The 19,103-nt window shown below is 40.1% G+C and overlaps 1 protein-coding gene across 2 annotated transcripts in view; it reads right to left on the bottom strand.

The window, feature by feature from the left end:
• Positions 1 to 579: 579 nt before the first annotated feature.
• Positions 580 to 19,103, bottom strand: part of LOC102197921 (cGMP-inhibited 3',5'-cyclic phosphodiesterase A-like) — a 76,564-nt gene continuing 58,040 nt past the window's right edge. The window contains exons 5-14 of one of the 2 annotated variants that reach the window (XM_005728071.2): positions 14,776 to 14,849; positions 13,073 to 13,221; positions 12,811 to 12,948; positions 12,496 to 12,607; positions 12,162 to 12,275; positions 11,357 to 11,556; positions 10,746 to 10,949; positions 9,598 to 9,759; positions 4,986 to 5,244; positions 580 to 4,708 (exon numbers count right to left, since the gene is read on the bottom strand). In XM_005728071.2, coding sequence (XP_005728128.1) covers positions 4,404 to 4,708; positions 4,986 to 5,244; positions 9,598 to 9,759; positions 10,746 to 10,949; positions 11,357 to 11,556; positions 12,162 to 12,275; positions 12,496 to 12,607; positions 12,811 to 12,948; positions 13,073 to 13,221; positions 14,776 to 14,849 — 1,717 coding nt within the window. In that variant the 3' untranslated portion in view covers positions 580 to 4,403. The remainder of the gene's footprint in view (positions 4,709 to 4,985; positions 5,245 to 9,597; positions 9,760 to 10,745; positions 10,950 to 11,356; positions 11,557 to 12,161; positions 12,276 to 12,495; positions 12,608 to 12,810; positions 12,949 to 13,072; positions 13,222 to 14,775; positions 14,850 to 19,103) is intronic. The other variant, XM_005728072.2, reaches the window with a different exon arrangement.

Here is a 19,103-nt window from a genome sequence, read left to right as displayed (position 1 = left end):
CATTCATCCATCCATTAAATTTAGGGGTGCGGGAGGGGCTGGAGCCTATCCCAGCTAATAATAAAATATTTAATGAAAAGCTAATAGCTGTAAATTAGAAGCATTTTTGTCTACATATGGCAGCATTCAGTAGTAATATCTTCATATGCCATCTTCCCCAGCTTCCTTTTGTGCCTTTGTTTTATTACAGTACTCAGTATTTGTCACATATTGATGCATTTTGTTCAAACACAGTGAATTTGCACTTTATTCACTTGCTTCTTCTTCTTCTTGGATCTTGAACAATTAGAAGCTGTGACCTAAGCATGGTTTACCTGCATGAGCATAAACATCCTTTTTAATATCAGCAAGTATGAATAGCAGCTACATGCCACATTACTTTAATTCTTAAGATTTGTTTTAAGACTTGACAGTATATTAGCTATAATCACAGCTAAATCCCGAAATTATATACACAGGCTCAAATATATCAACTCAAGTATATACAGTAGCATAGTATATATTTGATTAGAGGTGCCTTTTTAAAGAAACGTACCCATACTTAGAGAAATGGTTAAACTCTAAATGCAATCAGAGCTCAAAGATGGTTTAATAAAACATGGCACTTTGAAGTGATCAGGAAATTGTGTTATCATGTACGCGTTTATAGAATTAAATACAAAGAAGATGCGACACATCGACACAAGCATACCACAGAAACTGTAATCTTGTAATTCAATGTATTCACATTACAACATCCACATGGTTCAGTTTGTGACGTCTACTGATCTTCAAATATATTCACTGTATAATACATAATACCAATATAGGCACTTCCAGTAAGTCTGGCAATATTGAAGCTACAGTATAGTGTCTAAATTACAAAATGGTAAAAATAAATAATGTATATCTAAAAGAGTTTTTGTAGTTTTAAAATTTCTTCACTGTACAGCATGTATGTATTTTGTACAAAATGGAGCATCGACCTGCAAGGAAATCAATTATTTTACTTTCACAAATACTATGTATTTGGACATATTCTTCTTTAGTACATGTGGTAAGTGCAAGGTACTTGTGAGAAGAAAGCAATTAATTCGTTAATTATGTGTCAACTATATAAAAATACATCATCTCCTTTTGTTTACGTAATTGTAAAACTTGTTTGGTTCTCTTGGTTACAATTATTCTACATGTGTGAATAAGCATGGCAATCAACTAAAACAAATGACGACACAAAATATACACGATTAAAACTGATATACGGTGGTATCCACTCAAATGCAAGTATTGACTTGATGTGACTGTGGGGCAAAATGCGCACGCGTTACACTTGCAATCACCAGGAAATAAACACAGTGGACACAGTCCGCTGGCCTTTAAAGATGTTGCGTGATGAATGCTCTAGTGCTTATGTCTGTGAGGCTAAGAGTACGCAGATCAAAGAGGAAGCGCGAGGAGAAATATCCTATAGGACTTTCTGTGAATAATAATTTCATCTGAGTATCCGTGAAGAATTGAAGAACTACTCACAGCATCGCTTTGCCCTTCATTACTTCACAATCTCTATCCCCTTCTCCCCAACAGTACAAGATAATTAAATACAGGACGGAGTCACATTAGAGGGGTCAATGGAAGAATAAACATAGAAACAGAAACACACACTGTTTTGCTCTCGCAGATACACTAAATAATGTATATATACATTCAAAAAGGAAGGATTTCTAGAGTGTTTGAGGTGATGCAATTGTGTAATTGTACAGCCTGGAAGTGGAAGTTACAATGAGTCATAGACAGAATGTATGTTTTTCCAATTCTGCACCACTTAAGCTTAGATACACTGAACAGCTTTCTTCATAACATTGATGAATACTCACGGGGCTTTTCCAAAGCGAAATAAAATGTGTCCATTGTGCAGGTAATGATGATTATAGCTCATTGGGCATGAAATGCATCAGCATACAGAAAAGAGCATGCATTTACAAGACACAATGCACCCAGCAACCCATGGTCATTTGAGGCCCAAAGAACTAACATTGTCCCGATTCAATGGCTTGTAAGAATTCTGGCCTGATAAAGGGTTTCGTACATCTGAGATGACCTACTAATCAGTAGGTCAACTAATTATTGAGCTTGTGCGTGCGCTCCTCCCTGTGTAAGACAAACTGCAGAGGAGAGGCAGAAAAAGCAGAACGGCCCATTGTGGATGCGGCGCTATTCAGCACAGCCGGACATATTGTGTGACGCTACGTCAACGCAGGATATGCTAGAATACAATGCGTTGACACAGCCGTGTGTTACAGTGTAATTTCACCTCTCGTGTCATGTGTACAGACTCGTATATCTGCCGTCCACCTTTCCAAAGATCAGTTTAAAGAAATCAGATTATGACAGAGAGCAGTGGTGCAGCATGAGATGCTTGCTGACTGCATCCGTAACAGAAATTTGAACTGCTGATTCTAAATAGAGCACTTATTCAATTCAATGCATTCATTTTTTTAGTTTGTGTGTAAATGTCAGTGATTCAAATTAAGTTGGATATTCATTAGATTTTGTATCTTATTCAAGCTTCTGTATGTACTTGGTTATTTACACTTATGGCTTTATTTCAGTTGAAAAATGTGACTTAACATTTAACTGTCAGAATTGTTGGTGAATGTCTGGCTGCTAAAATAATTCCTGTGAAATTTCACAGTTTTTACAATGTTACTCATAAATACTTCCCACCATCACAAAGAAACGGGAGACAGTCGGGACAAAAATCACATGGAAAGAAGCTGATGTGACGAAAGGTGAAATTGATAAGACATTACACGCTGCAGTGCTGTTATCTTGACCCGGGTGAAATCATAAAAACGGTTCCCAGCATTTATCTGGTTTCATTAAATAAAGCGCAAACTCCAAACAGCTGCAATTGTTACATAAACAGAGAGAATTGCTTTGGCTCCAATGCTGCTGCACCGCCAGTGTGAGAAGACTGACGTGAGAGAAAGTCATGTGATGTTGAAAAAACAGACAGATTATGATCATCTAAATTTGAAATGACAGGGGAAACATTCCCTTCGTGTATTATCATGCAAACTGATGTAATCAATATTCTTTGCGAAACTTCATCCACCAGCTGATGCACTCTGCCTGCACTGAACTTGAAGAGAAGAATTAACTCCCTGAGGTGCCAGGATGGGATTCAGAGAGAGTCACCATGAAAAAATCAAAGTCAGCAGCTGTGACATAAACTAAGCCTTATTTTATGAACAGAGTTAAAGTTTAGATTTCTGGTGTGTTTTTCACGTAATGTCCTGTTATGTGATGTTCACGTTGAATTTCAACAGCTGGGGAGGGTTTCCTGAGGGTTCAAGGTCAGCATCGTTTACAGATTTTAAGCAACACTAATTATAGATTGCACGACACACTGAGTCCAGCTGCATGAGTATTAAAATGATGATGACAAGAAGAAAAAAGGACTTCCTGTCAAAAGGCGATTTTTAAACAATACTTGAGGGGACACAAATGAATTTGAATTAAATGTCACCTTTTTTGAGATGGCGTTAAGTTTTCTTAAGTGGTAAAAGGATCTGTTTTCTGGTTCTGTTTGAATGCATGATTGCTGCCGGTGCAGGTCCTTTGAATACAATATCTGGGACAGTAATGTATTACAAATAACAAGAAACCTTCTGAATTCATCTATGTCATCTGCAGAGGAATTGTGCACATGAGCGCATTCATTTAAACACGCAGGCACGCACAAATGGGCACACATGCATAGCGTGACGAGCCTCGGGTCTCTGTGTGAAACTAAAATGGTGCATAAAGTACTTCATTTGGCAACAAATGGAAAACATAAAATGTGTAAATAGTTGATATTGTATGCTAATTCCCAAGAGTGAGTCATTTATTTTGGCAAACACCAATGTTCCTCATTTCTTTGACCCCCTTTATAATCCATGTATAGAAAACAAAAACAAAAGAAATAACACACAGCCAGTGGGAGAGCTCAAAAATGCTAAAATTGAAACACAAGTTCATATATATATTTATATATATATGCACTCAGGAAGTGATTATATATAAACTGGCAGCAAATTTCTGGAGTCCTGCGTTACCACAAAGGGCTGAAGCTTGTGCCACCAGGCTTCTTCTTCTTCTTTTGACAGTAGCAAAAGAGTTTTTATCCCAAAGTATAGGAATAGTCCCGTATTGCAATATGGAAAGCTTTATATGTTTGGTGAAATCAAATATTCAGATAACATGTGTAAAGCACATATTTTGCCACCCTGTTTTTTTCTTTATAGGCACACATTTCCCAAACATCTACAGTGTTGTGTCTAAGTGATGTGCTGGCAAAAACAGGAGTCAGTTAATAGAAAACCAAGTAAGACTTCTTCATGTCCTTGTCCTGAATGATGCCATATTTCCCCTGTGTTGTTTCATTGTGGGTCCCCCTCCTCTAGTTGCTCTTGAGGTTTAGAGTCTTCCCTCAGAGCTACAGGCCATTCTGGTTCCTCCTCTGGATCCTCTCCTTCTATCAGCTCCTCTCTGCTACCTGACTCCTCTTCCTCTTCATGAATAGCCAGAATAGGTTCAGCTACATTGTTTAAATGGACAGGCTCCGCTCCTTGTGCCTGTTTTTGGTTCTCTTCTGCAATCACCTTTTTCCACATCTCGTGGTTCTCCAGCAGGTGCTGCGTGATCTGGCAGAAGACTTTCCTCCTCTTCTTGGGAGTTGCTTTCTCTGGAGAAAACAAACACCTCCGTGAATTAATACGTCCGTCGTTCTCTGTGATCAGACATCTTTGGCAGGGGTAAAAACTTACGAGTGGGAGGAAATGCCTCCCCAAACGTCTCATCTTTTACAGGAATCTAAGTTCTTCTTTTCTTTTTGTTAATCAAAAAATGCTGTCCATGAATGCACAAACAAATTATTCTAAACAAATAAATTTCTCTTTTTAGATAGACATTCAAATGTAATTACTGTTATCATTATTGCAGATTTACATTTGAATACTTACGGGACGCTTCTGAGCAGGTGGATGTGTCTTCCTCTGCAGTATCCTCCTCATCCTCCTCCTCATTCTCTCCAACCTCTGGCCCCTCCTCCTCCGGGTTGGGTTCCACCCATCGTCCAGGCATGAGGCTGGCCGAGTCATAGGAGTTACACAGGGGTCCAACGATGTGGGTGATGAAGGATTCCTGGAGTTTGGCCAGCTGTGGGGCTGCTCGATCCATGAAAGGGCTGACAGGAAGGCCAAGGCTGGACTCCTCATCACCCTACACAAAGTACAAGCCATTTAGATATAAAGTTATCGCCAGTTAATTTCATATTGTTTTACAGGAAATGAGTAATTGTGGTTAGCATAAGCATAGTTGATTCTGAGATTGGGTTTGACTGAAGGGAAACCAGGTGGAATAACTGATGTTAGAGGTCAAATTTTCCAGTACACCATAACAGTGACCTGTCACACACAAGAGCAGGATCTCTCCTAAATGGAATCCAGCCATAATTAATATATTTATCCCACTTCAGCTTCTGATATGCAAGACAAAATTTGAAAACCGCTGCCATAGATTTTTTGTTTTGCAATAAGAGATGTTTTTAGTCATCTGTTAATTCAATTCAATTCAATTCAATTCAATTTTATTTATATAGCGCCAAATCACAACATAAGTCGCCTCAATGACTGCGAAGGCCGGCTGCTTAAGATTCATATCATTTGTTTTTGTCCAGGTCATATGCCAATCAAAGAAGAGCAAGTACTAATACCGAAACATAGTCGCCCTCTTCTGTATTTTTTTTCTGTACGTAGACTTCTGGATTTCAGGCATGATTGATTTTTTGCTCCCCTTAATTCCTCCTTCATTTAATCCCTCTGACATATTGAGAAAGTAATGGAAGTGCTCCTTCTGAGAGCTGCTATTGTGTAAGGAGCTGTCATAACTCCATGACAGGACTATTGTATCTTTTCAGTCACATATTGTACATTTTAATTTTACATTGTATCTACATATAAGAGAAGAACAGTGGAGACAGCTGGGGTATCTTATAGCTTTGTTTAAAAAACAACAACTAATGATTCATATATGCTGTAGGCCTTATGTATGCTTGGCTTCGTTGTCATTGTAATAATATCATATGTAATCATGGCCTATTTTTTTTGTTCCTGCAGTACCAAACAGAATCTGTTTTTGCCTTTAGTCTAAACCCACCCACAGTGAATTTTTGTTACAGTATTTAGGCTTGGCACACACCTCAGCTAATTGCTTCTGGGTCAAGAAGAATATGCTCAAGCCCTTATCTTGACTACGATTACTAGGTGACGACACACCCTGCGCATTATGTGCCTCTGAATTTTTTGGGAGGAGAGGCACATAGAGCAAAAGCTCTACAGGATATTTGCGTTCATCACCACGTCTAGCAGAACTGTCCTTTTAGTTGTTTTGTATGTGGTGATGCTAGCACAGCTGCAATTCACGTCAGATCAGTTTTTGGTTTCACCTGAAATTTCAACTCCATAAAAGAAAAGAAAGAAAGAGAAAATAACCAGCAAAACAATACATCTCAATACTTTCCAGCTGTCACAGAGCGAGAGGTAGAGGGTTACACCCTGGACATAGTTGCTAAGCTGTTGCACGGCTAACAGAGAGAGAGAGACAACCATTAAGCTCACATCTACAGCCAATTTAGAATCACTAATTAACCTGACCCCACTAACTGCATGTCTTTGCACTGTGGAAGGAAGCTGGAGTACCTGGAGAGATCCTGAACATGCAAAACTCCACACAGAAAGGCCCAGACGGTAGATTAAAACCCAGGACTTTCTTGCTGTGAGCCAACAGAGTCAACCACCAGGCTCAAACGGGCTCAAACACTCAAGTGTTTTTAAAGCAGGATGTGTGTCAGTGTGTGCCAGTTTGTCTATGTCTATTTGTCAGGTCAGTTTTAAACTCCCCCTCTCTCTGAGAAAAGCTCAAGCTCGACCAGGTTTGGGGCCTATTTACCCGCAACACACTCCCTGCCCGTGGCTGATGCCCCCACCAGTGAATTGCTGGTTCTCGGTGTCTGGGGCTGGATACTCCGGTGTGTACTGGCTCGCTCCTGGCGGCTGCTTTGCGGGGCGTGGGCCCTGCTCTTCTACTCTATTTTTCTCTCCCTTCTGCTCCTTCTGTTAACTTTTTCCCCAACTTCATTTTCTTTTACTTTTTCTTTTCTTATAGGCCTCCAGTCTTGTCTGTTATGGCTCTTTATCAGTCTACTCAATCCGCTGGTGAAGTATTACAAGTTGTCACAAGTATTCAGGGAGTTGGCAGAGGCCACAGGAAAATACTCTTGGTTTCCTGTCAGCTTCTCCTACCTTTATATGTATCTTTTAGTGTGTGCTTTCTAACCCCCCTGTAGGTGTAAATGTGAGAGTAAATGGTTGTCTGTCTCTATGTAACAGTCTTGCAATAGACTGGGGACCTGTCCAGGATGTACCCTGCCTCTCCCCCTATGACGGCTGGGACAGGCTCCAGGCCCCTGGGACAGCCGAGTTAGATAAGCAAAAGAAATGGATGGATGGATGCTTGCCAAAACTAACAACAAAAGCTGACTTCTTGGAGAGCATCTGGCAATATAATAGATTGGTGTGTATGCCCCAGGTAAGACTGAAGTTCATAAAGGAGATGGACCAAAGGCCCTAGATGTGAAACAAAGAACAGCAAAGAACGACTTCTACACAATGTACAGATATAAATCTACAGTATTATAAATACTGTGCCACTGCATGGGGAACGCCTCAACTTTTACAAACTAAACAGAGCACAAAAGTGTCATCAAAGGGAAGTTGGGATAAATGAAAATTCAGGCGCCTACATGAGGAGGCAGTTAATGAAATTTTCTTCCAGCCATGAGTTTGTATTAATTTAGACAGCATCTGCTCACTGTCATTATATAACGCTTCTGTTTAGGCTACTGTAATGACAGGGAAAACCGGATCTCAGAGCTCCTCCTCCCCTCGTTGTATCCTCTTTTATGTGAGTCCAACTGTTAATAAATTCCATCAAATTGAAGATCTGTCTGAGATCCAGTCGTTTTATAAAACTCATTTGGTTTTGCGTTACAATCTTTCTGCTCTGTGGGAACAGAGGCTTTCTAGTCTATAGTGTACAGTATGACACTTGGGGTTGGTTACCAAGGCAACTAGGAATCCTTGCTATAGCTGTTATTCATTCATATCCGGGAAGACGTCACACACAACATACATGCTGTGCTTTTCTTAGGGCCAATTTTTACAAATATTACATGTATTTATTTATTTTCTGTCTAACAGGGTTGTGTTTTCTTTCATGGTTCTTTGATAAAGTGCTATCCTGGAAATAGATTGCTATTTAATTGTAAATCAGAAGGAATCTTTTTGAAGAAAGAGTATGTTACTGTATGCTAATCCAGCCGGCTTTCCTGGCTGTTTGACTGCTGGTTTATTTTTTGCATAATTTCCACTTTCTCATGTTGTCAGACTCATTGCTGACATCACTGCTGTAGTCCAATCATCTTTCTGCCTGCCTTCTGTGAGCCTCCATCCTCCATTACCTTGGCCTCCAATAACACTGTGAGCAATCTTGAAGTCGTTGTATGTTCTTCAATATCTCTAAAATTAGAAACATCCTTTCTCAGAGTGAAGCTGAAAAACTAGTTCATGCATCTATTACTTGTAGACTGTAATTCGTTCTTATCAGGCTGTCCTAAAAACTCCCTTCACTTGATCCAAAATGCTGCAGTAAGAATACTGACAGGGACTAGAAAGAGAGAGCATATTTCTCCCATATTATTATCAATGGCTCCAGAATCAAATTTAAAATCCTTCTCATCACATCGTCCCTCTACCTTTGCTGTTGCAGAATTCAAGCCATTCATTTCAACTCAAGATTAGTTAGAGTTCAGTTCTCGCTTAAAATATCTCCTCTGTTTCTGTTTCTCTGTTTCTCCTCTGTTTGTAGGACTTTAAAGACCTGCATTTCCAGATTCGGGAACCGTTTCTATCCAACAGCCAAAAATGAACTCAGTTTTCCCCTCCCAGTATCTTTCCAATAGCTCTAAGTCACTAGTTGCACAGAAATAGCACTTTTTTATTTTCTTTTTATCTTTTAAGTACATTGCTTTATAGATTGGATTTCTATAGTATTGCATTTTTTTATTACTTTTTTATTTTATTTTGTTTTTACAGCTTTATTGGGCATGTGTAAAATGCAACTTTCTCTTGTTAAAGACAACAAATCTTATTGTATGTGTTGCATGTCATGACATTAGAGGTAGTCTAATTCTACTACCTCTAAGTATATCCTGTAAATTACATAGAAATAAAAGCTAAATTGTTGCTAGCATTGCTTCAGCAATGTTATTTCAGTCTATGAAATCATAATCAGTTATTTACACATTATTGTTATTATACAAATAATACATATTAATGCATAAACCACCCGAATATTACTAAAAAGGTCATGGCTCAAAAGTTACACTGACACTGGTATGATTAGTGTTATGCGACAGTACTATACTGTACTGTGTGGTGTCATGTTGGTGTGCAGGTGCACCCTGACCTTTAGCTTAGCTGAGTTCTTAGGTCCCATAAAAGATGGTTCACACACCTGTTCATAGAACTCATTGACAATGCCCTCTGTCCATTGCAGATGTAGCTCCTTGCACTTCAGAGGCCCATTTATATCAGCGAGTTTGATGCACATCTGGCAGACTAGCAACCTGTCATTCTCGTTAGACCAGTCGATACCTGTAGATGGATCATCACCTACCTGAGGGATTGACAGACAGCCATGACAGCATTAGCATATTCAAACATGTTATGTAAGCACAGCTATAATCTTCTGCTGAAATGTTTTCTGTTAAGCTATAGTTTACAGCATCAGTTCATTGGACTGAGGACGAAACAAACATATATAAGACTTAGGATTATGTAGTTAAGCTAATACTGACATAACCCAATTCTTGTTGTCAAAGCTACTTACTATATAAACAATGCTTCAATAAGGTGCTTTAACCTATACAGAGCTTGAACATATTTCTAAGAAAAGCAGGACTCAATCATATATAAAGTTGATCTCAGCACTTTTTGAATGAATCGATTATTTCTAGTTAAGCTTAATGAGCTTTGGATCTAAAGAGGCTCAGGAAACAGGAAAGCTTGACGGCTACTTCACCCAAAGCTAATTCGCGTCCAGGAAGAGCAGAGCAGGGACTCTGAGAGACCTTATTGTTACTTCTGCTGCCAAACCAGCAACCTCAATGTTAGCTGACAGGCCTTGGCCATCGAGCAGCAACGCTGTAGTAGAACTCACAATGAGAGGAATGCGGACCCTCAAATCGAAAGCCAACACTGTGTCTGCACTCCAGTGAGTTCTTGAAGGCTATGGGGTACTTTGTGTTGTTGACTTACATTGAGAGCACTGCAATGTATTGCACAAACAGATCTGCTCCTCGAAGACCACTTGACAGCTTCCTTTTCCTGAAGCGTTGTCCCAGTTTTTAAAAGAACTGATCTGTTAGGAAAGCATGTCTACAGAATATGTTTGACCCCAACTTTTCCAAGCAATTTATTACTTGGCTATTTAATTTTAACAATAACCAAAAAAAAATCAGTTGTAAGCTTTTCATGTTATATTTGAAGACAGATATGCTCAACTCAATGTTTACACTGGCTTAAAAGGATAAACTACCTCTGAAGAGTTCTTTAATTTGTCAAATGAATGTGAAACATTGAACAGGGATGTTTTTAGAATACCTTGGCATTGAACTCAGCTAGGAAGTCAAAATGCTTCTTCAGATCAGTGGCCAGTATGGCCTCAATGACCAGGAAACGGAAGCGTTTGAACTCCACATGGTCCAGATTGACCAGGAAGTTGTACTCTGGCTGTGACAGGAAGAGGTTCCAGGCTGCGGCAGCGTGGTGGTTTTCCAAAACTGAGCGGTCGTTGTAGAGCACCGCCTGTCAAACAAAACAAACCATAATTGTTAGACACTACTGACAGGGAAATTAAAGCCTACATTATTGCTCTCTGATAGGCAAGCTACTCTTTCAGTATCATTACGTCATCATTGCTCAAAATTGGGTAATTTACTTAATACAATAATTTCTATGATTTCTTTTTATTGATAACACAATGTAGAACTAGACCAAACAGTAACATTTCTACCTGGTAACCTGTAAACAGGTATTCTAACTGTTGATTTGTTTGTTTTTTGAAGCAGGCTGGCAGTGAAATAGACAAATAATCTATCAAATCATAATTCAGGTGAAAAAGAAAAAAAAAGGGTGTGACAGTAAATCAAGTAAACAAACTTTTATTTAATCACATACTGTTGACCATGCTGTAGGCTGAATAGCATGAGCACCTGTGGGGCGCTGGTGGCCACGAGGAAAGCGTTTGTCCGCCCTGGGTGATCATAATCGTGCATGGCGGCAGCCACGTAAAGAGCCATGAGCTCCAGAGCAGGTATGAGGCCTGACAGGCAGCCATAACCATCTTCTGACACAGTGTAGGTCTTTGAAACCAGGAAGCCCATGTGACTGTGTGTTATTCCACTGTCGGAGTCTAGCCACGGGGGAGAAGACAAAGTGAGGAGGCTGAAGAGAAGGGTGTCAGAATTTACACAAGACACACACAACTGTACAGTACCTTCATCTGCACACACCTAAACACGCGCACGCACGTGCTCTGGAGCACAACACACAGAAGCACACACACACACACACACTTTAACGTTCAAATCCACTTATATGTGGATCAAAGGGATGGCCCAAGTAAGGCATACAAATGAGGTTATGGAAATATGGGTAAGAGGGAACTCTAATCTGCCTGCAATTTCATGCTGTTCTAGACTTCAAATAGTGTTTGGTATGCAAGTGCCAAAAGCCTGAGTAAGATAAGACCAACTTTGAGTGGGATAAGAACACACACTCCTGCAGGTTTGATACTTTGACATTAATGAGATGGCTGCAGGGGATGTGAAAAAATTCAGGATCAAAAAAAAATGACCTACATATAGAAAATCTTAAGCGCAAAAAAGTACAGTAGAGCAAATATTGTTCTTATTTAAAAACTTGACAACAAGTTTTGCATACTTTTATGGACTGATGGATACACATACACACCTGTCAGGACATCAGCTGTCAGCATGCATGCACTGATGGACATACCTGAGTCACTGGCAGAGCCGTGGTCAGTCATGAGGCTGGGCAGGCCAGGCACAGGCTGCGTGGTGAGGTACCAGACTGCGTGAAGCACATCTGTGGCATGGACCCTGTTGTGATCTGGATTAGAAAAGATAACAAGTCTGCTCAGTGTGTCTGATCGTCTCCACCAGGGTGCAGTGTTGGGCTGCTAATGTCTGTTCAATTAAACTTCAAGGCAGTGCAGAGTACTAATGCTGCATAGATTGCTCAACATTTCCATCTAGTGGCTGCTTTCATCCTTGCAACGAGTAATCTGAAGCAAAGTGAAAAACAAAAGCAGGAAGATGCTCGAGCTTACATGGTATGTCTCTGTAACCATTCTCAAGGGCATGGAAGTAGTTCATGAATTCTTTTACGGGGATCTTAAAAGTCTGAAACAGGCCAGTGTCCTCAAAGAGCCTATATGATACCTGAAAGATAAAATATATATATATATATATCAGACCCCATGGACATCACCAGATCCAGATATATTAAATATAACAAAAGTGTTCAATAAATGTGTAAAACTGAAAAATGTAATGAAAAAAATTAAAAGACAGTGTTATAAATAGTAAAGTATGCTACTGTTTTGTAATATAAAATAATTTGTCACTTTGACACTCTGGCGGACCTGACTGAGGATTCGTCCACATTTCCCATTGGTCTTCTCTATCAAGGTGAAGATGGGGAAGTTCCAATTGTTCAGCTGACTCATCAGAGGTTCCAGGCCCTCCATTATTAAAGGCTCTGGTGCCAAGATTGGTTTGTCCTGCGTGAGTAACAAATGGTCAAAAGACGTGAAAACAATAAGGAAAATATTACATAAGGAGTACATGTTCCTGTTTTATTAGCAGTACTAATGTGACTGAGACAGCTGCTTTGGCCCGCCTTACTTCCGGAGGTATTAGTGCATGGAGGATGACATTCTGGGAGTTTTTTCCTTCTTCTGCATCGTCCTCTGTATGTGCTACATCACTACTGTCACTGTGGTTGGCTTCGTGGGTGCTGTCATAGTCTGATGACACAACCACTTGGTCCTCTGCTGGTGTAAGAAAAACAAAGAGATGTCACACTGCGGCCTTGGGAGAAAATCCACTGTTAATCTTCTTAAACTGATGCATATCACTAGGTTTCTTGGAGTATGTGGATTTACGTCTTCTCTATATCCACTTCCTTTAATCCTGTCTTGTTGTAATAGGTTATTTTCTGCAGGTCCCATAGAAAGTCACTGCTGCCTTCATTAGCACTCAAAGATCCCCGATTGCTGCCTCTCACGTGACTGAAAGCAAGTTTTAATAGTGAGTCTGCTTGGAGGTGCTACTTTATAAAGCAGCACACTTAGTTCTTTCTACAGAAACTTATATGTGCTCATGTTGAGTGCTGCTCACAAACTTTAGGAGCAGTAGAATAAACAACATTGTAGTACATTTTTAACAAGAATGAACCAGCTCAGCAACAACAAAAGAGCCGAAAGACCACAGAAGACAAAAAATGCACGATGACAGAATTATTTCCATAGTTAGAAAAAACTATTTCACAGCATTTAACCGAGTTGAGAGCACTCTCAATGAGGTAGGCGTATCATCGTCTACAATCAAGGTCTACAACCAAGAGACGCCTTCATAAATACAGAGGGTTTACAACAAAGTAAAAACCACTGGTTATGCTCAAGAACAAGAATTTCAGATGAACCCAAGATTAATGATGGGAGGATAAAAATATGGTCGAGAGAAACAGCTCGTGATTTGAAGCAAACCGAGGTATTTGTCAAACATGGTGGAGGCAGTGTTATGGCTTGGGCATTTATAGCTGCCAGTGGAACCGGGTCACTCATCGTTGATGATGATGTGACTGCTGATACGAGCAGCAGGAGGAATTCTGATGTGTAGGGAGCTATATAGATTCAGCCAAACTGATTGGACAGCTCTTCACTGTGCAAAAGCAACCCAAGAGTTTCTATAGGCAAAAAAAAACCCCAAGTCAGTCATTGGCCAAGTCAGTCACCTGATCTCAGCCCAACGGAGCATGCTTTTCAGTTGTCAAGTACAAAACTTGATGCAGGAAGATCCACAAATAAGAAGCACCAGGTGTTCTCAATGAGGGAAGCAAGAATTTGGCGATGACAATGTGTTTTAGACTTTATGCATCCATGTATAAAATTATGTTAATTTGTCGAGTTAATTTTGAGCCTCTTAAAATGCAGACTGTGTGTGAAAATAGCTGTAATTATTAAACAGTTGATGAAAAGTGGTTGTTAAACCCCTTGAATTAATGCTGAGGTTTGCACTTCTGTCACATTGTGACTGTTTGAATTCAAAACCACTGTGATGGTGTAGAGAGGCAACTAACTGTGTGAGATACTGCAGAGGTAGTGTTCCTTTATCATCAACACAAACTCATTACTCGAGTCATTTGTTTGGGGTTTTCTGTGCGTGTTTACTATATATATCAATCTCCCATATCAGCTGAGTGCAATGGAAACAAACAGTCTCAAAGAGAGAGAAACAAAAGCGATTCAGCGTTTATGCCAGCAAACGTAACACAAACACTCTTCCCATGCTGCTTTGCGGGAATGCTAGAAAGACTGGGGGCATACCTGAACGTGGTATCCTGTCTCCCTTGTCTAAAGAGCCCTCACCATGGTTCAGTCTGATGTATGGTCTCCCACAACTGTAGAAAAGAGGGGATTCACTGTTAGTTAAATAAAAGAGTTTCTATTTATCTCAGATGTGCATTCCTAACTACTGCGTGTGGATATACTTGAGTTACAATCACACTCTAGTGACCTGTATCTTTTTGAGCAGATGACGATAACATGAAATGTTTATTCCTTTGATTTAATTATTTGATTATTATCAGAATGCAAATAATTCCACACCATTCACAGCAGTTCAAAGTTAACAGGCAAAACACATGGAAGATAAATACAGAATATATGTATTAGTCTATCTGCGGCTCTGCTAAAGAAGTGTGAATATCGCCGTTCGCCACATCTGTCTTCGATGTGTAAACAGTCAGAAGAAGTTGTCAAGTAGGGAAAAAAAAGAACTTAATGGGGTTCCTACTGTGCAGCCCCCACACGAAAACAGCCGTTGCACACTTGCTTCAAGAAAATACGTAGTAATGAATCTAATGGATGCGCACATTAACACAATGCAACTGGAATAAACAACAAAGCAAACTCCAAACGCTGGCATTGTTATGAATGATTCATTAGAAACTGAGCCCACCCTCTTTGAGATTTATGACAGACCAGTGTCGGCCTCGACAACAACTCACTTTCTCAGTCTCAGATGAAAACATTCCCATCTGATGACTGGCTTTATAAATCAAACAGCAAATGTTATCTTCTGTGGAAAGAACTGGCCTTAACTGGTCAGTTAGCTGTGTGACACCACGGGGAGCCTCCCAGACTTTTCCCAACAGATTTTCCGTGTTTCTCCACTGAGGCCACTGTCAGGCTGTAGGTGGTTCCAATTAAAATACCTCTCCCTAAATGTTGTAAAACCTGCCTACTCGGAGCAGGAAATGCCTGCCGTTAGAGCATGGTGTCACAGGGAGCACAAAGGCCTGTAGTGTGTCTATCTCCTCCTGATAAAGTGTTTCTGGAACACTTTTGAGCTGTACCCACCCAGCATAATGCTCCTAAGGCCTCAACAAAGGGAGTTCTGTTGTGTTTGTACGGCCAGGTTGGACCACTGTGTCTAATGCCTAGCAGGTGTGGAATATAAAATAGTTTGATAGTTTGGCGGTTGAACAGTTAGTACATTATTGTCAGGGGGGTCTGGGCAGGCAGCAGCACTTGGCTTAAAAGGTTTACTTTTAATGAAAGTTGAAGAACTGGCAGACACTTTTCCTATTCTGCTAATGCAGCAGAATAACCTCGGCTACTGACATTGAGCCTTGAGCACAAAATGTAAATAAGGAGGCCGGTCATTTTCAGTCGAGGAATCTGCCAATCATATATCAAGTGGCTCTGCTTTTATCTCTCACTCTCTCACTCACGCAGAAACTAAGTACACATGATATACACTCCACTTTCAATTTGCTATCATGTTCTATGCTAGAAATAACATTTATATACCAGTAGTAAGAATTTACTTTGCCTTTTGGGAGAACGCAACTGTCAGCTGTAAACACATTTGCTGTGTGGAGTCAACAGACACCATCCTATAGTGTGGTTTTATTGAGGAATTCAAAGTGGAATTTAGTTACATTTAGCCAAAGGTTTTAAGGTTGTGGTTTCTCTAATACAACAATGTCGCTATCTGCAATTCTGTAACCTTAACCACGTAAAGATTGAAAAATATTTCTGTGCAGAGCGATGAGTCTTACAGAAAAATAAACGCACCGAGGGCTTCAAATCAATTTCAATATGTGGTAGTGTGTAAATGATTATTCTACACAAGCTCATTGTTGGTAAGAACAAAAAAGAAATACAGTTTTTCCAAAATATCTATATTTCAATCAACTAACCACACAACTTCTTTTGGTTCTTCTTAGTACAACTGCTCGTGTCCTTTTTTTATTATGTCATTGTGCTCTAAAATCAGTTTTATGGATCAGGCGCAGTTTTGTCTCATCATCAAGGTCAAGGTTGGTTTCTTGCCTTATAACATACATAATTTTCTAAGTCATAAAAAAAATAAATAAATTGCTCTTCATCTCTAAACCAAAAGGCACTTGGCACTCACTCTGTAACTATGACGCTTAATCAAGCAAATGTAATTCAGTTTAAATTGCAGCCCTGCCTGCTTTTCCTCATTTTTGAGGACTTCTTCTTGTATGGCCTGAGCCGTGCCGTAAGCTCCGGCTGGCCTCAGCCTGCTAACCTTTCCGCTGCAGATTTTTTACTCAGCCACTTGCAGCAGGTTGACAGATTACCTTTGGTTCAGAGCCATGACGGACAGTGCCAAAGCCACGATAAACACCGCAGCTATTATTTCTGCTTCCAGTAATCTACCTACTCTCGAGCCAGATGACGTGAAGAAGATAACAACACAGTGGCTGGGGCTGAGGGAAATGGAAGGCATTCAATTGGGCCCTTTAAACAGGGTCTATCTGATAAAAAAAAAAAAAAAAAGGTGATAATGTAGCTTTGAAGTTGGTGTTATTCCTTCTTAACAGTGTACGTCATTGAAGGCTGACATGATGGAAAAACGAGGGAGGGGGAAAAAAAGAAGCCTAATGTCCTAATTAAGATTGCGCAGATTTGATGATGGAGTAGAGAGAAGGCAATTGAAGCCATGTGTTCATTTTCGCCCAACCTCCCTTCCATGTGTTCGCTCTCTCTCGCCTTCCCTCTTTCCCAACACTCTGTGTGAGGATGTATCAGGAATGATTAGTGGTGGTGTGTCAGTGATGTGAAAGGAAATTCATAGGCTTCTGGTCTTGGCCAGACACTCTAACAAATACAGTTTAGAGTACATAAATTACCAAAAACACTCCTTATTACTCCCTAACATGTGTGATTTAGGTGTCAAAGCCTACTTGAGAAATGACGTGTTGGCAGGTTGCTGCTTGCTAAGAGACCATCAAAGGTCGGATCCCAAACACAGCAAGTTGTTTTCAGTCAGCATGGGCTCTGGTTAAGTGTCTTTCAGCTAAACACCGAAGCCTTACCAGCCCTATTTGATTATTTCAGGCATCTGGATAAGAGCTAGATGCCTACAATGCATTTAACTGAAGTGCTGCTCAGAAAAGAGCCCTCTCCACTGCTGTGAACGAAACCTGGAAAATCTCTGTGTTTTCCAATTGTTTCCGGACCGTGTGAGCCAGAAGAAGCAGCTGTATCTAAGAGTGCGAGTGTGTGAGTTAATTGTGGTGTTCTCATGACTGGGGAGAGAACCAGGTGTTTGTTTACACTCAGTAAGTGGCCTTAGCTGGGGCATGCTGCTGGGCTGCGCTAAGATATAAGACCAGGCAACGGGGCTTTGTGTACAGAAGCTTTGTGTTCAAGTATCACACTGTCACTGTGCAAACAGGACCAAACACGACGCTGGCAGACGCAGGCTACGCAGGTCTTTGGAGGGCTGAAGGCACAAAAGAAAGCAGTGCAAAGAGTTTAATGCAGTAAAAAAAGAACTTAAGGCTTTCTAATATAGATTATTACAATAAGCCTCCACTCAGACTTTTGTTAGAGCTTTTAAAAAGAGGCGCAAGGTCCATTTTTGTAGAAAAATATACACAATACAACATCTAACCCTAAATACTATGAGCATCACTCTGACACCATATCAGCCAGGACTCCTTTGCAAAGTCTTTCCATAAGAGTATGGAACTTGGACAACAACACAATTTTAACTGTTTTTGCCTCCTTCCACCATCGCAGTGGATTTTAAGGTGTGATTGAAGTGCAGAGTTTCAGCTTTAATTCAAGGAGTTTAACAAAAATTTACCTTTAAGGTATTACAGTAATTTTTAGACATAGTCCTGAATATAATTTCGGGAATACTTATGGGTCTTTGGCAAAGAATTTCTAATGGGATCTCTGTTGGAATTAATTAAGTAAGTAAGTAAAGAAAGCCAGTTTGGTCATGGAACACGAGTTTAATGACCACAAACTGAAATAAATACTGTGGGTTTGTTTACCACGAGGTGAAGACACAGCATTGCCGACTAGACTTTTTCTCCAAGGTATAAAAAAATGTAAAAAACTACCTTGGAAACAGCACACATGTGGTTTTTATGGAAAACGCTTACTTTTACAGTACGACCATTATCATTAGATAGCTTCACTTAACAATTCTTAAAGCAAAAAACTTAACAATACACAACTAAAGTCTGGCTGGTATCACTTGCTAACGACAACATGGATGGAATCACTTGAGCCAGGGTACCTGCCCTCATTAGCCACGACTTGTACACCTGATTGAACATCGATGCCCTGTGATTGCTATTGTTTCATGCTACTCTAAAAAAAAA

Source organism: Pundamilia nyererei, unplaced genomic scaffold (genome assembly GCF_000239375.1).
Source record: "Pundamilia nyererei isolate P.nyererei 1_Seehausen unplaced genomic scaffold, PunNye1.0 scaffold00027, whole genome shotgun sequence".
NCBI classification, from domain to species: domain Eukaryota; kingdom Metazoa; phylum Chordata; class Actinopteri; order Cichliformes; family Cichlidae; genus Pundamilia; species Pundamilia nyererei.
This window is presented reverse-complemented; position numbering and strand designations above follow the sequence as displayed.